Source organism: Hippoglossus hippoglossus, chromosome 14, assembly GCF_009819705.1.
Source record: "Hippoglossus hippoglossus isolate fHipHip1 chromosome 14, fHipHip1.pri, whole genome shotgun sequence".
In the NCBI taxonomy this organism is placed as follows: domain Eukaryota; kingdom Metazoa; phylum Chordata; class Actinopteri; order Pleuronectiformes; family Pleuronectidae; genus Hippoglossus; species Hippoglossus hippoglossus.
In genome coordinates, this window is record NC_047164.1 from 13016396 (window position 1) to 13034655 (window position 18260).

An 18260-nucleotide genomic window follows, 5' to 3' on the forward strand; every position below is an offset into this window, starting at 1 on the left:
TGGTTCCTCCGTTCTGGGGGTCATTTGGCACGCAGAACCATTAAAATGAACATAGCAGGAAATGGTGCAGACAGCAGCATAAGTATATGGTACTGTGTTAATTCTTAAAGTTATTCCAATGATGCTGAAATACGAGGCATTGCAGACCGCTTCAACCTCGGCTATTTGAATTCCTTTCAGTTTTTGTCCAAATATTCTGCTCTTTGACAGCTGTATCTTTTCTTTCCTCTTTTTGCATCCTATCATCAAAGAAAGCTGCAAACGGTTAGAAAGACGTGCTAATTATACTCCCAATACTTTTCCTGTTAACATTGATTCAAAGTACAGAGCAGTACAGTGCACATTTACACTAAAGTGACAGTCATGCTTTCATCCAGCTTTTAACCAATTCCAGTACAAAAGGCAGAATCCCACTTTTTAACTAGACGATAATAACCACGCAGGGCTGCATCCCACTATTAACAACCCAGCAAACACCGCCTTCCCCCTTATGTTGCAGACCGACTCATACTAATACACACGTGTTGTCTGCCGGCTCTTGCTGACATTAACAAGATATGCCTTTCAAATATCATGGCCTTTGGGACTGGGTCAGGGTTACTATTAATAGAAGGTCAAGACTTCATGATAGTTTGGCAGACAGAGTGATAACTGAAAATAGAGTGTGTTAAAGTTGCTCTGCTGCAGCTGATTTTCTGTGTGTTACTGCTCCAGGCTCTAGAACAGATGTGATCTCTGGATGACTGGTTACTTACAGTGCAGCTACCCACTGTACACGGCCCGTGAGAGTAGCATGAACATGTTAAACATGGCAAACATGCTGATCAAATGTCCACAATGTGGATTCATAAAACAAAATCTGCCCTGTAATGAGCAGATATAGTCACACCCTACAGTATGATAATTACCAAACTTTGCAGTGCTTTGCTTTTTTAACATTTTATTTTAATATACTGCAACAACTGCTGGCTCAGCCTCTCTTGCCAACTGTGGGGGGGAAACAAGTAAGCCACAGTAGCTGCCAGATATTATTATCACTATGTGTTTCTTCTACAGTATCAAACAATACTTTATACAGGGCTGTGGAGTAATTACACTGAAAAATGTATCTAGACAAAGGAAAGTTTGGACATTTTTTATCAATTTGATGATAATAATGAATAATTTAATCATTGTATGCTGTCAGATTAAAGTCACAGTCATCCTTTATCCATCAGTATAATAGAGACTGTGAATACAAATAAATATTTTGTTTCTGTATATATAATTTTCTTTATTTTATCTTACTTAATCATTTTGATTTATCTATTTATTTCTATTAATTAATTGAATTGCATTTATTTTTTTATTTTTTTATAAAATTAAATTTTTCATTATTAATCATTACATCTGATTTATCTATTTACTCCATTGCTCATTGTATTGCTGTATTGTTTTATTCTATCTTCAAGAAACTAGTATCACAACTTGCTCTTTTCATCAGGTTGGTTTTGTTCCGTTTAAATCAAACAAAAAACAAACTGAAAAGTAGATTGAACTCAATGAACTCAGAATGATTGCTTGGCTGTAAATGTGGTCAACTTGGTGCCAGTCTCATATCATAGATGCAAGCTGAGTCTTTTATTGCGTTATTGCTGTGTGACATCATGAAAAAAAATTGCAACCTCTATCAACAACAAATGCCCCACCCTTCACCCACTATATACAATCCACTCCCCCCTCCACTGAATATTCATGGGGGGTGCCTTTAAATTGCTGAACCTGCTGCAGTGCTGTTGGTGCCTCTCTTGCTGTGTGTCTGGGCCTGGTGTTGTGCCGTCTCACTGTTTACATTCTTCCATAGTCGTAGAGCCCTGAGCTGCTGCCACTCGTAGCACCATGTCGAAACCCTTGTCTGACCATGACAGGAGGAAACAGATTTCTGTGCGAGGCCTCGCCGGCGTTGAGAACGTTACAGAGCTGAAGCAGAACTTCAACCGGCACCTCCACTTCACGCTGGTCAAGGACAGAAACGTAGCAACCAGGAGGGATTACTACTTTGCCCTGGCCCACACTGTGCGGGAGCACTTGGTTGGCAAGTGGATTAGAACCCAGCAGTACTACTATGAGAAAGATCCCAAAGTAAGTTCAAGTCAGAGCAGCAGCAGAGGGACGAGATCTGAACTCGCATGAATATGTAGATTCGTGAAATAAGTGAGTTATTTTAACAGCTGTAAAAGATATGACTGTCTCTCATCTTATATTTGTGATAAAGGAAGTTATGGAGCTTATAGTGTTCAACCAAGTATATGGGGGTGAATACTGACATTAATATTTGATTTAAGAACTGCAGCACATCCTTAGCATATGTAGAAAAGTCTGTTAGTCCGTCCTCAATGTTTTCATTATAGTTCTGTCCTGTAACCTTGAATAAGATACTGAACATAAACTACAGTTTTGAGGGACTTGTCCTGTACTGTGTGTATACGTGTATTGGACAGATACACTTAAAAAACATGGTAACATTATAGATTGTGATGCAATGTTTAAGATCCAGCAGTGATTTGCAGTCTTATGAAGAGCCCATTGTTTTAATTTGTATGAGTAATTTACTCCTTGAACATTTCATTTAAATAAGAGAAAAAATTAATAATTATCCTGTATCAAATTGAATTTTTCATTGCAGAACTGGAAGCACTGGATCAAACTAACTGTATTTAAAGTACTTTACAGTTAATCCACCTCATACAGATATAACAGTTATGTTTCTTACACATGGATACATGAGTATCTATGATCTTATGTAACACAGTCTGTTACTTATGATATTTAAGCACACATACTGCACATACATGTGCATAACTTTTACTTGTAATAGTTTACTTCTACATTCATTGTAATGGTACTTTTACTCAAAATAATTACATATGCGGCAAATACATTTATCTACAGAACCTTTACTTGTAATACATTACTTTTACATTCATTGTAATGGGATTCTTCCACAAGATAAGTATATATATATCAAAAATACATTTGTACAGAACTTTTACTTGTAATAGATTACTCCTACATTAATTGTAATGGTACCTTTACTCAACATAACATGTACTGCACATACATTTATGTGCATAATTTTCACTTGTAATAGATTACTCCTCCATTCAACTGTACTTTCAACAGCCTGACGTCAAGTCATGACATTTAAACTTCACCCGGGCTTCTTAGAGCTCTGCTGGTATGCTGCAGCTCTTATAGTGTGTTGAAACATGAAACCTCCACATGACCCTCTCTGTCCCATCATCTCTGACCATAAAGCACACAGCCTTTACTTGTGTCATATGAGAACATGCCTCCGAGGGCAGCTGAGTTTATCTGGGCAACTGCAGGGGTATAAACAGCTCCGGAGAGAAACCCTAGCGGAAAACAATAGGAAGCTGGCGTCCCAAGAAAGAAGCTGCAAATTTGCAAACGCCACCACATTACCCCTCGAAAATGTCACAGGAAACCGTGTAATTTCAATATAGGGTTTTGGAAGCAGAGGGAAACTCGGCGTCAATTGAATTTACTAAAAAAATGTTCCCTTGTAAAAGTGCAAGATCATTAATAACCCTGCAGGATAAAGGACGATCATTTTTCTTTTCGCGTGCAGTGTCAGGAGAAAGTTTCCTTGCACACCTCGGCTTGCTCCAAACTATCAGTGCCCTCGTAGCGAGACATTTAATCCTCACATTTAACTAGTTTGTTCTTCGATGGGCTGCCCTCTAACTGTGAGTCCATTTGAGCACCTGCCTTGTGGCGCTGAAAGGTCAAAGATGAGTTCCTCAAAGGTCTTCACGGAAACATGGAGAAGAACGTTTCAGCTCGGTGTAGGTTTTTGTGCGAAGTGATCACACACTGATCAAAGCAACGTTACTGTCACTTCTAGATTAATTCTTCCCACGTTGCTGATATGCATTGTTGAATAAAAAAGAATCTGCATAATCAGCTGAAGCAAGGATTAAAGTCCGATAACATTTGGAACATAGAGAACATTTATACTTCAGGGGATCCTGTTAACCACTCAGTGATATGGCCAACAGTTGAATTCATTAATATTTTACTCATCTATCCGAACTGCTTCTCCCATCGTCCCAGACTTGAACCGCCTTAAATGAGAGGGATCAGGCTCAGGCTGACCTTTACAGCGACCTCTACAGGAGCTATTTGTGTCCGGGGCTCAAATGTGTATGTGTTATGCAATACCTAAAGAAACGCATCCACCCCCCCTTCTCTTCTGCCATTCCTCAGCATGTGTCTGAACCTCCTTGTCAGAGGAGGCCAAATGAAAAGGCACCAAATGGCAAAGGCTAAACACGGGCTCAGGTGGCACATTCACTGTCCACATTGACGCAAAACTATGAAATTCAAAGGTTTCCTTGACGGACTGAGGCGGATGCAACTGTGACATTTGGCATTGGACGTCTCAGGTTTTTGGTTTCACTGCTGTGGAGAGTTTTTCTACAACTGACAAAAATATATCTGATAGTGTTCATATTTCAGCTTCTGGCTCTTCATTCAGTTTGATATTGATTATTTCTCCCTTTCTCACCAAACTGTAGCGTGTGTACTACATCTCCCTCGAGTTTTACATGGGCCGCACGCTCCAAAACACCATGGTGAACCTGGCGCTGGAGAACGCCTGTGATGAGGCCACCTACCAGGTCGGATAAACATTCATTGCTCTTAATACCTGTACAATCTTTACAAGCTACTGTAGCAGCCTCTCAGAATCTGTTGTGATCTGCCCTCCTGTGTAGTTGGGTCTGGATATGGAGGAGTTGGAGGACATGGAGGAAGATGCAGGTCTGGGTAACGGTGGTCTGGGTCGTCTTGCTGGTGAGTAAATTCCCCCCCCCCTTCATATTCGATAAATTAAAAAAACTTACTTTAAAAAAAACAAAAAAACAATAATAATTTTGTGTAACACCCAGTCAAAGGTTGATCTGTTTTTGTTTCCCCATGTGCCATCTCTGGATTTCAGCCTGTTTCCTGGACTCCATGGCGTCCCTGGGTCTTGCAGCCTATGGTTATGGTATTCGCTATGAATTTGGTATCTTCAATCAGAAAATCGTCAACGGCTGGCAGGTTAGACATGTTCAGCTTCCTGGCCTCTGGTTGTCTTGTTAACGGAAAACATTTTTTTGTGTCAGTGGGCAAGAATAGCTGCTCGTGTTTCTTCTCCACTTAAATCACCTGCGAGATGAGTTTCCTTTATTGTTACCATGACCTGAGGTTCCTTCGTCAGAAAGCTGTGGCCGTAATGAGTGTTTTTTTCTCCCTTTTTTATAAATGTATGTCATTATCCAGGTTGAAGAGGCTGATGATTGGCTGCGCTTTGGCAACCCCTGGGAGAAGGCACGTCCTGAGTACATGCGTCCTGTGCATTATTATGGCAGGACTGAGCATCACCCTGACGGCATCAAATGGGTTGACACACAGGTAAAAACTCGACTTGTAGGAGACACAAAGACATGAAATGTGTTTTCTGAGGATACAGTCGTCTGAATGTATGTTCCCTGCTGTGATTGGCAGGTAGTGTTGGCTCTGCCCTACGACACCCCTATCCCTGGCTACAGGAACAACGTTGTCAACACCATGAGGCTGTGGTCTGCGAAGGCGCCCTGCGACTTCAACCTTAAAGACTGTACGTGTCCGGTGAAGGTTTCGCAGCATGCAACAGCTGTCAAATGAGAATGAACTAAAGAAGTTTATTTCTCTTACAGTCAATGTTGGTGGCTACATTCAGGCTGTGCTGGACAGAAACTTGGCTGAGAACATCTCCCGTGTGCTGTATCCCAACGACAACGTGAGAAATGATGACTAAATTACCTTTTAATCCCCTCAGTATATGACCATGTACACGTTAGTCTGGATTAGAGCTGAGAGGTAGCGGCACAGGAGCTGTGGCCTGTATAGGTCCTGTGTGACTATACATGTATAGGGTTTATCTTAACTCCACTGAGGGGTGGATTTCCATAATTTGGACCCCTTCTTGAGTCTTTTGACTTCATCCAGAGCCACCGTGTGCTCTTTCAGCTTCCTTTGACACTGTCCTTTATCTCTGCAATAAGACCTGACCACCGCGTGCCGACTCCTTGGAGGCTCGAGAAGGAGGATTTAGGAGATAACCATCTAACTCTCGATATAACTCATGTCAGGTCTGCTAATTTATGTCTGTGTAAGTGAGAGCAGAATCCGTAGCGGAGCTCAGCCTACATTCAAGTCAATGTAGGCTGAGCTGCTGCTGCTGTCAAGCTGTGTGTGTCTGTAAACAATATGGAGGCACAGCAACAATTAGCTGAATATATTACTTTACTTTAATTTCGGCCATTAAAAATCTGAAAGTAGGAATGTGTTTCTCGGCTTTTACCCCAACCCAGTTATTATAAAATGAATAGCTTTATTTTTGTGGCTTTATAATGTGAAATCCAACACTCAACACTTTTCAGAAGGAGAATAAATCTAAGTTTTTTAAATGAATATATATAATTGACTTTTTTAATTTAGGAATGCTCTGGTTCCAACAAATTCAGCCTCTATAAATATCTCATATTTATAAAAGGAATTGCACATTAATGCACAAAATATTATTGAACAACATAAATGGATGTTTGATGTTGTGCTGAAATCATTATAATTGCATGATGATACTGTCACAGATTCGGCTACAGAGCCACTGCAACCTTTTTCTGACATGTTCACGAGTCACTAATATGCAGAGCTTGATGTTTAATGAATAAGAAACCTTCTGTTTGCCTGCAGAAGAGAATCAGACAAATATGTGTCTTTATGCTCAGTTCTTTGAAGGGAAGGAGCTCCGTCTGAAGCAGGAATACTTTGTGGTGTCTGCCACCCTGCAAGACATCATCCGCCGTTTCAAGGTCTCCAAGTTTGGCTCCAGGGAGGTTGTTCGCACAGACTTCCACAAACTGCCTGACAAGGTGAAGGGAAAAAACTCGACAAAATGGTTTCTGTCAAAAGTGGAAAGATTTCCCCCCCTGATGTTCTCGCAGTGCCTTCGTTAAATTGCTCCTGTCAGTGTGTATAACAGATTGTGGGTGGGATTTTATTGTATCTCATCGGAGTGTTTGAGATGAACAGTATCTACACGGCACTTGTTGGTGTGTGTGTGTGTGTGTGTGTGTGTGTGTGTGTGTGTGTGTGTGTGTGTGTGTGTGTGTGTGTGTGTGTGTGTGTGTGTGTGTGTGTGTGTGTGTGTGTGTGTGCCAATTCTGTGTATTTAATGACACTCTGCGTGTTCAGGTTGCCATCCAGCTGAACGACACTCACCCCGCCATGGCTATTCCTGAGCTGATGAGAGTTCTGGTTGATGAAGAGAAGCTGCCGTGGGATGAGGTGAGGAAGAGCAAACCCTGACACAAACACAGAAATTAAAGTTTAATTTCTACAACACAACTTTAGCATTTGCAACCATGAACATGACACTTTTCTTGCATCAGTTAATTGGGAGATCATTATTATAATGTCTTTCATAAACAACAAAACCACCAGAACAACAAACGCATTTTTCTCTAATCTGTTATTTTTATAATAATTATTTTTAAATATGATGTCACACAGTAACATGTGTACTTTATCCATGTGTATTCTTTGCTGGTGTCCAGGCCTGGGACATCTGTGTGCGTACCTGCGCCTACACCAATCACACCGTCCTCCCCGAGGCCCTGGAGCGTTGGCCAGTCGACCTGTTCGCAAATCTGCTTCCCCGTCACCTGGAAATCGTCTATGAGATCAACCACCGCCACCTGGAGGTCAATACTGCTCAGTGCAGCACGTCACAATTTCCATGTTACATTGAATGATGCGTCCTCGTGGCTCCTCCTCCCCATGTGTAGCAGAGGAAGCACCAGCACACTGTCCCTGTTCTCTGTGGAATAACAAAATAATAATGCCATTGAATAAAATAGTCTTATTTCTCTGTACTTCTGAACACAGGGTACATGATAAAGACATAAAGTCAAAGCTTGGTGCAATCAATGAATTTCATTGAGGCTAAATTCAAAATGGGAGTAACCTTTTAAATTAATATGAAATTAAAATCATGAGGATAGAAAAGCAGAAAAAACCTTTTGGAATATTGATCTTTTGTCTGATTTTCCCTGTGGTAAAATACAACAGTAGAGATTGGTGTCACTGTCAATGCTGCAGTGTACAGTGAATGTCAAAGAACAAACTGGTGTTTATAATAACACTCCCACCTCCAAGCTGAATGGAATGAGGAACACATCCAACATGAAGTGATGGGAGGGTTTAAAGAGACTGCGACAATACACTGATTTTCATTTATATACGTAGATACTAATGGAAATCAGCCCGTCCCTGCCAACTTAATATCATTAAAGAAAAGCTGTGATGACCTGCTTTAGTGTGTGAAGATAAAAAAAAAGCTATTCAGCAGACCAAATTAAATTTAAATTAAAAAATGTATAATACAAGCTGCTAATTAATTTTTTGTCTCATGTTCTTTTTGTGATTTGGCAGAGAGTTGCAGCCAAGTACCCGGGTGATAGTGGTCGTCTGAGCCGCATGTCTCTCATTGAGGAGGGTGGACAGAAGAGGATCAACATGGCCCATTTGTGCATCGTGGGTTCCCATGCTGTTAACGGCGTGGCCCAGATCCACTCCGACATCCTCAAAGCCACAATGTATGTCCTTAAAATAAACACTCATTTGCCTTGGTGATTCATAATTAACGGCAAACCATACAGTGCACGTAGCGCTATCTATTTCACAAGTCCCCAGCCTCTGCGGTTTCATGTGCAGCTGCATCAGCTAATGTATGTGATGCTTCACTCCGCCTGCAGTTTCAAGGACTTCTTTGAAATGGAGCCAAATAAGTTCCAAAACAAGACCAATGGCATCACTCCTCGCCGCTGGCTGGTGATGTGCAACCCCAGTCTGGCTGAGGTCATCGCAGAGGTCAGCTGTGTTTCATAACACAAATTTAATATAATACTTATAATAGTTCACGATGGAAACTGACGTGTGTTATATTCACCCTGTCTGAATTTTTGTCGATCAGAGAATTGGCGAGGACTTCATTCGTGACCTCGACCAGCTGCTGGGTCTCCGCAAGTTCGTCAACGACGAGGCTTTCATTCGCGATATTGCCAAAGTGAAACAGGTGAAATAGCCAAGATGTTATTCTATATCTACTGTGCAGTAATTGTGTGAGTTTGAAATCAACACCATCATATTTGGAAATTATGTTTTCACCCCCATTAAGTTTTGGGGCAGATCCACCTATCTCATTGTGAAATTAGGTTTTTTTCAAAATTTGTCCTGACTTCTCAGAGAATAATTGATGGTTCTTGATGAAAGAAATCAGGCATGTTTAGGGGACAAACTTTTATTAGTGTGATGAGCTTGATTGAATTTAAGACAACTGGTGGCCATTGGCGGAGGTATGTGCTCTACTGGGTACCATTCTAGTTATAACTGAATATAGTAAATCTAGCTGCTGTTCTAGAAGAAAAAGAACATACTCCACTTTAAGAGACCTGTGGCCCTTGTTCTATGATGCAACACATACTATGACACATCAACTGTTTTACTGCATCCTCTGCACCAGTGTGGGCAGCATGTATGAACATCTAGGAGTGTGTTCTCTTTACACCCCTGTGGTTTCCAATGCTTAATGATGATGTATATTTTCACTGTGATATTATAGATTTTATCTCACAAAGTTCTGTTTTTGACGATGCAGGAAAACAAGTTGAAGTTTGCTGTGCACCTGGAGGAGCACTACAAGGTGAAGATCAACCCCAACTCCATGTTCGACATTCAAGTCAAGAGAATCCACGAATACAAGAGACAGCTGCTCAACTGTCTGCACATCATCACCTATTACAACCGTGAGCATGGGTTTGAAATCCTTCCTTCACTGATTTTAATTGATTTCAGAGCTTTTTCACTCAAAACACACACACACACACACACACACACACACACACACACACACACACACACACACACACACACACACACACACACACACACACACACACACACACACACACACACACACACACACACACACACACCTCAGTGCTTTAATCTCCTGATCTCTTTGCCAGGCATCAAGAAGGAGCCCAACAAGCAGTGGACTCCAAGAACTGTCATGATTGGAGGCAAGGTTTGTAGTTAAAAAAAAAAAAGGCATGAACTTCAATGACAAATCCACCAAACACATTAATCTAACATTATTCCTCTCGCTGTCGGTTTCTTGCAGGCTGCTCCCGGGTACCACACTGCAAAGATGATTATCCGTCTGATCACAGCCATCGGTGAGGTGGTCAACAACGATCCAGTGGTTGGAGATCGCCTTAAAGTCATCTTCTTGGAGAACTACAGAGTCACACTCGCAGAGAGAGGTAATTAACAGAACTGTGTCCTATTCTGATGCCTCCTTTCTCTATTTCTATCTTTTCTCATGCTCATCCTCCTCTTCACTTCCTCCTCTGCAGTTAGGAGTTTTTGATAAACAGCATACAAAACTCAAACTCAAAAATCCTTATCAAAGTCATCAACCCTCTGTACGCCTGTCATTTTCCAGCCGTCCCCGCAGCCGACCTGTCAGAGCAGATCTCCACAGCCGGCACTGAGGCCTCTGGCACCGGCAACATGAAGTTCATGCTGAACGGCGCCCTGACCATCGGTACCATGGACGGAGCCAACGTGGAGATGGCCGAGGAGGCCGGCGAGGACAACATTTTCATCTTTGGCATGAGAGTGGATGATGTTGATGCACTTGAAAAGAAAGGGTGAGGAACGAACACCAATCTATTGTTTTTTGTACTTTGTCTAGCATGAACATGATTACCTCCACCAAGGACATTATGTTTTCATCAGAATTTGTTTGTTTTTAAGCAAGAATATGCAAAAAACTACTATACAGATTTCCATGAAACTTGGTGGAAGGATGTGGTATTGGTCAGGAAATAACCAATTCAATTTTGGTTAGGGGGCGGATCCAGGATTTGTTTTTTTTTTCACTTTCTTTCGTTGATTTCTCAGATAATAATTCATCGATTCTTGATTTAATAAAATCAGAGACAGATATTTATGAGTGTTTGGTACAGATGCCAATATAATAATACAACAGGATCTAGTGAATTTAAATGAGGTTTCATAAGGCAACTGTTGAGCCTTGGAGGTATGAACTTCACTGAGTGTTTGGTCTGTAGCCAAAAAACTCACATCACCTTGTGATATCACTTGTCCGTGCTTCTGCACTTGAGTGTTGGAAAAACACCAGCTGAGGGTTTCTACACTAAACAGGTGTGGCCTTGGGGAACCTGCCTGTGCCTCTGTGTAGGGCAAGCACTGACGCCTCCTCTGCCATGAATGGGCTGGTTACCACAGCAACAGGCTCGGGCGTGTGTTTTTCTGAATGTGTTTATCATTTTTTTTGGGGTCCTGCTTAGATACCACGCTCACGAGTACTACAACCGCCTGCCGGAGCTGAAACAGTCTATTGACCAGATCGCCGGAGGGTTCTTTAGCCCAAAGCAGCCTGACCTGTTTAAGGAAATCATCGACATGCTGATGCATCATGACAGGTAAAGGCACATCTAACATTAGCAGCCCGAGGCGCACACATTCATGCACACATACAAATAAGAATGTGTATAAACTTGCATGCTGGTGCGAAAAAGGAAACGGAAAGACAAAACAAATCGTCTGTCGTCTTCTGCTTACGCAACAGAATTCAGTAACACACACACACACACACACACACACACACACACACACACACACACACACACACACACACACACACACACACACACACACACACACACACACACACACACACACACACACACACACACACACAATACATGTTGTATACCGTAGCTTGTATGCTGTTGTTCTGTATCTATTTTAAACACATGTTCTTCCACAGATACAAGGTTTTCGCTGACTATGAAGACTATATGAAATGCCAGGAGAGAGTCAATGCTCTTTACAAGGTATATTCTTATAAAAGTGTAATTTCCATGGTTATATTACCACTAATAGAAGGAGAGACAGAGCTAATTATCTCATTAATTACTGATCTTATTCATTTCTCGTCCATCCTCACATCAGAACCCCAAGGAATGGACCAAGAAGGTGATCCACAACATTGCCGGATCTGGCAAGTTCTCCAGCGACCGCACCATTGCCCAGTACGCTCGGGAGATCTGGGGCATGGAGCCCACGCTGGAGAAAATCCCCGCCCCTGACGACAAGCCTTGAAACGGTCCACGTGACAGCCGACGCCCCAACTTTTGCCACTTGTACCAAGACAAACCCTGTATCCACACGCATTGAGCAGGCAGAAAGTTTCTATTCTTCATAGCTGCATATTTACAGTATCCAGGGGACAGACGGATGTAGTAAAAGCATTCTCCTCTAATTATTTAGAGGGCTGCAGAAATCACTAATCAGCTGCTGTTAACTGGGTAGAAGAGCTTTGTGGTGGGGTTTTGTGAATTTACTGGTGATAATGTTTATATTTAAAGAAAAAAAGTAAAATTCCCACTCAAACCCATGTCTGAATAAAATATGTCCTACAACAGCCTTTTTCTACTGTTGTCATTCAATTCCAGGAAAACCACAAATATTCAGATTATTTGTCAAAGTATTAAGTACATATGCACATTATGTATTTTGTTGCAAATATAATTATATGCAATATAACACAGTTCTTTTGTTGCTCGTGACTGTTTTACTCAATATTAGTGAACTTATTCACAAAGGAAACAACCCAACACTTTGAATGGATGATATTTACCTTCATCTGGGGTCATATTGTTAGCAAAGTGACTCTGCAGGGGTAAGATCTGACATCACCTTAAAACTGAAGTGATGCATTAACCAACACAGTGTTGAGAACAATCATGTGAAACCTGTGAAATTACCTGGTTTGGTGCTGACTGGTGATAAAATCTGACTCTGTCCTCATCCCACTGTGTTTAAGATTAGGTAAACCTGATTTCTGGCTGGAAAGCATCTCACTACTTAGCACTGTTTCATTAAAGTTCAACACCAAACTTTTCATTCTCTCAACAGCACATGTTCAACACTGGTGTCACATTTTAATTGTCCCCCTGTAAACACTGGGCAGGTAGGAACCAATAGCATGGGGAATGTAAATTAGAAACCTAATCACACATATTCACATGTATAAAATCATTTACTTATAATATACTATATACTTATATAAAACAATTATATTTAATAATAAAGCAATTTATCATAGGATACAATAATATATTTAGGGATATTACACAACTTAATATGCCACAAAAATGAGTATGAATATAATAATATAGTTATACAAACAATTTTAAAACAAGTGCCTACAGTATCTATGGTTACAATAATATCACAGAAACAATTATATGATCTTTAGCATCTTTATTGAACATTCAATATGTTCAGACATATGTTGTAACATGATGTTCAGATATATTTTCTAACATGATTTTCAGACATATCTCCTAACATGATCTTGAGACATATGATGTTCAGACATATATTGTAACATGATGTTCAGATGTATGTTCTAAAGAGATGTTCAGATATATTCTAACATGATCTTCAGCCATACGATGTTCAGACATATGTTCTAACATGATGTTCAGATATATAATCTAACACGATCATCACATTTAACTGCCTCCATGGGCATGTGACAGACAAATGAATGAGCTTCTTTCACTCCATGACACCATAACTGATATGCAATAGAGGAATCCACTGCTACTGTCATCAGCTTATCAACACTGACTTTATTTTCTAATGGATTCAGTGTTGGTGCTGATTTTGTAAATTGGTGTGCAGACAGCAATTATTTGTCATTAGCCTAAAATATGGAACCTTTCAAGTTAATTTATTATCACATCCGATGCCTCAACCTTGCAAGAGAGGACTTTCTGTTGGACCAAATGTTGCTGCCGAGCATGTTCCTGTAACTGTAAACACAGAGAAGCGGCCAATTCAACGTGCTTTTTGCAAAATTTTGAAATTAAAAAAACAGGCCAGAGACTTCAAAATTAGAATTATGTTTCTGACACCTCAGCCAGTTTCTCTGCAAGTTAATAAAATCTGAGAGGCAGTGACTGTGATTCGGTTAACTCCACACAGAGGACAGCAGTGACCAGGCTGCACGCTATAATCCTCACAGCATTAGTCTGTAAACGCTGACATTCTGTTACAGCCTATTAGTCTGGTTTGGCTGTTGAATCCTGCTGCCAGACACATTAACATCTATCACTCCGCTGCCTGAAAAATGCAATAAATTGCCCACAGAATGTTTCACTGGCACAGATATTTAATCACGTTATCAAGACATCTTTCAGTAATGCCTCATTGTGGCCTGCACATTAGCCCAGGAAACTCCTAGTGGGATAATCATGGTTGATAAAGTACATTGATGTATGATAATTCATTGTTAATGGTTATTTGAATTTTAAAACATGTGTCTGAAATCTTTCCAGAGACTTCCCCATGTGTAGTGCAGTTAATTAGATATTAATCACTGTTTTGAGTTGCCTGTTGGAGGCGCTATTGATGCCAGAATGAGAAAAAGCAAAAGGACCTTATGACACATGTTTCTGTGTGTTAGTCACAAGTATGAGCCCTGGACTGCAGAGCCCCTGTGACTTCACTTCATTCTTCAATTTAGTTGACAATTAAACATTACTAATTGCCATGGCACACACATGGACATCATATCCCTCATTTTGAATGAAACCTGGTGAGAAAGCACTTGGATATGCTGAGTTAACTTTTCAATCCCTGCTAAAGAACTGTACATTAAACAGTATTATTGAGTAAAAGTAAAGAGAACTGCAGGTTGAAATTAACAAGAAGAAGGGACCTTTAGCATCCATAAAATAGTGACATCCAACTTCTGGAGAGTTGAGGTGAGACTTCTCCTCTGCAATTTTCTAGAAGTCTCTGAAACCTTTTGAATATTCATATTTAGATCACGTAAAAATATTGATAATATTTTGCAAACTACTCCATGCTAGCTAACTGTTGGCCATTGAAAACTGATTTGCTGAATTACTGTCTTTTTTTTTTTTTAGGCATGTTATTATTTCTTATTTTCTGGTTTCTCCAATACTTTCATTGTTTGGTGATCCAGATCAGGAGGGCGATCCAGGAATCATTTTACACTTTTTTAAACATTGAAAGATGGCTTTCCAACATTGTCAACATTTGCCCATGATAGGATTAATGAATTTTGATAAACTCACTTCGGGAACTGATATTTATGAGTGTGTGAAATTTGGTGGAGGTGCACCCTCTGATTTTAGTCATTCAACATGTCATCAATAATAGACTACATTTATTTTATTTCATTATAAGCAGCCAGGTGATTTTTAGTTTTTCCTCTTTCAGACCAAGAGAAATAAATAAATAAACTGTTGTACCACACTTGACCTATGTCTCCTTAACTCATAAACATAATCGTAGCCTATGTGGGGGTTACATAACTTACATCTTTTACTATAGTTTCAATGTCTACATCTGTAAAACGTGCCACCGACATAAAACATATATACAGCCTTTATGGCATGTGTTAACCATGTGCTCCATGTGTACTGTGTAGTCAGCACAGAAAGCCAACGCAGGCAGTAATTATATTATGTAATGAGTAAGGAGGAGAACTGTAGCTAAAACATGCTCATGTTTTGCGTTACACCTCAGTGAAGGGATCTCTGACAAACTTTGAAATCATAATTCTGCCCCTGCCTCTAACAGACTTGGGTTTGTTTTGACATAAAACGATTTGCTCTTTGAAGGCGCTTCCAATAATCAGAGCAGCAACGAGGATTCTGCAGAGACAGAGCAAAGCCACTAATTAACACACATGATAATAAATCGTTGAATCAACAAATATGAAAAACCACACGAGGAGGAGGCTGAGCTGGTGCAGGGAGCTGCAGCAGTAAACGATGCTGGCAAGGGAACGTGAGAAAAAGAGGAGTAATAACGGGAAATGTCAAGAATAAATATGCAATGAGTGCTCTGCCTTAAGGCTTCATCAAATCGCATATTAGAGTAAATGACTGCAAAAATTCTTGGTAGTATTTGATAGTGTTCTGCACTTCTACCTGATCTCTGAGGACCTTTCAATACTCAACAAAAGGTCAAAGTGTTATGTGTTAACTTAGGTTTGTTTGTAATGATTAACAGAGCAAGAGACAAAAAGTGTGAGTTCATATGTAATGTGTCACTGTTGTCAACGTGATAGCGGTGTTTGCCCGGGGGTTTAGTGCTGTAATAAATTGTAAGATATCTCCCATTCTTCAGGGTTAGGGTTAGGGTTAAGTTAAGTTTAATCTCAAACAGCATCATCCAGCGTCATCCAACAGCGTGAGATCCGTCACGGAAAATGGTGTCATTTTTAAGAATATTGATACTTGGAATTCTGTTTCTCAGAGAGCAGGGTAAATGTCATGAGTATTCACAAAGCAGGGTGTTATGGGTAACTGCAGGTCGCAGAGGCTCACAGCAGGGCAGACGGGCTGTAGGCAGAGGACATCCATACACATCCATTATATATATATGGCTTAAGTCTTCGGGGGTCGTAAGGATGCTGCAGCCTGTCCCAGACAATGGAGAGGGGGGGGGCTACGACCCTCACGGTTGGATGTGGTCAGAGGTGAAAGATTCAAGCAGAGAGAGGACTTAAACACTACTTTAAAAATGGTCACTCCTTAGTTTTTGCTTTTTGAGCCCATTCAGCAGGTAATCCTCCTGAAATCTTCTTCTTTGTTAAAGTAAGTGAGTGAGATAAAGGAAGTAGGTAAACAAATTTCTGCTGTATACTCAAACCAAATTAAATAAGACATTAAATAACATTAAATGAATGACACAAACTAATTCCATTGGATGATACATTATCACAGTAAACCCTTGTATATATATATTTGATATCATAACAATCTTATAGAATTGTTATGATTTATTTATCCAGTGACTTTTAATATTTTTATTTAGTTTTACTTATTTCCATGAAAAGTTGGTTTTATGATTATGATAATGATTATTATTATGATTGTGACTGTGATTATGATTATGATTATTTCAAACATAGAATGCAGATAAGGTAAGATGTAAAATAATAATAATAATAATCGTAATAATAATCATAACCATAACCATAACATAACCATAACCATAATTATAATAATAATCGTAATAATTACTTAAATTTGTATATGGAGACAAGGACGCTTTACATATTTGAGGGAGAAGGACATATCTAAGGTGACAAAGACATAGACCAGGACAGATAGCATCAGACCAGGTCATATGCATAATAATACCTGGTTTCTCTCTCTTCAATGTATTTAGCTGATGAACTCACAGTCTCTGATCTGTTGCAACACTCAACTTTCATTTTACTGTTTCTCTGTTGTCAATATTTCCAAAAAAGCCCAAAGCTCCCAGAACATCTGTTAACAAATTTACTGGTGTCTTATTTATTTTCTTATATTTGAATCTATTCTGTCAGGCACTGCAGGTCTTTCAGGGCTCCGACCTGAAAGTATTCTGAAAGAGCACGAATCTGGACGGATCTGTTCCCTGATCGGAGACTCACAGCTGAGAAAACTGAGAGTTTATTATTTTGCTTTGGTGCACCTGCAGCTTCATTCAGCCTGACATCTCATGCTGATCATTACACAAGCCGACACATTCCTCAAAACTAGTCACCAGGGCACAAACCAGGCATAAAACTGTCATATTTTAGCCACATGAACTCAACAAAGACAGTTCGAGTGTAACATTCAAATGATTAAATGGAAATACAAGTTTTTGGGTGCAGTTTTGTAGTAATTTGACTGTTTTGGTTCTGCCTCATGATGCTTAGTCAGAATAACGTGACTGACAGAAAAACTATTGTTGTTTGAATAGTCACACAAAGTCACTTATTGACTCCAAATTGTGCTTTATAACACAAGGTGAGTAAGAGGAAAGGTCAAGGTGTTGAAATGCATTTGAATAGCTGAATACTTATTTAACCCTTTTTTATATGCTCCTCATATCAAACATTTGTTGACTTTACTCTTTCTACTTGGTTAAATGTTGTTTAATCCACTCAATCCCTCCATCTGATCAATATTAACCAATGAATGAATCAATTAGGACCTATTAAAGATACAGACAAGGAAAAATAGTTTAACCAGCTTTATTTGATTGACCTTTCTTCT

The 18260-nt window shown here is 39.9% G+C and overlaps 1 protein-coding gene across 1 annotated transcript; it reads left to right on the forward strand.

The window, feature by feature from the left end:
* The first annotated feature begins 1762 nt into the window (after nt 1–1762).
* On the forward strand, nt 1763–12733 carry pygma (phosphorylase, glycogen, muscle A). The gene is made up of 20 exons (XM_034607021.1): nt 1763–2121; nt 4581–4682; nt 4779–4857; nt 5003–5106; nt 5329–5460; nt 5554–5665; nt 5745–5827; nt 6819–6962; nt 7285–7377; nt 7647–7793; nt 8524–8687; nt 8847–8961; nt 9065–9166; nt 9749–9896; nt 10119–10177; nt 10274–10415; nt 10598–10805; nt 11469–11603; nt 11951–12017; nt 12136–12733. The coding sequence occupies exons 1-20, from the start codon at nt 1879–1881 to the stop codon at nt 12283–12285; spliced, it is 2529 nt and encodes an 842-aa protein (XP_034462912.1). The 5' UTR covers nt 1763–1878; the 3' UTR covers nt 12286–12733.
* Nucleotides 12734–18260: the final 5527 nt, after the last annotated feature.

What these genes read in the sequence shown, in the direction of transcription:
- pygma (XM_034607021.1), top strand. Translation starts at nt 1,879, where the DNA reads ATGTCGAAACCCTTGTCTGACCATGACAGGAGGAAACAGATTTCTGTG. An exon ending in TCAAATGGGTTGACACACAG is followed by an intron (nt 5,461 to 5,553) that starts GTAAAAACTCGA and finishes TGTGATTGGCAG; the next exon opens with GTAGTGTTGGCTCTGCCCTA. An exon ending in ATGCTGATGCATCATGACAG is followed by an intron (nt 11,604 to 11,950) that starts GTAAAGGCACAT and finishes GTTCTTCCACAG; the next exon opens with ATACAAGGTTTTCGCTGACT.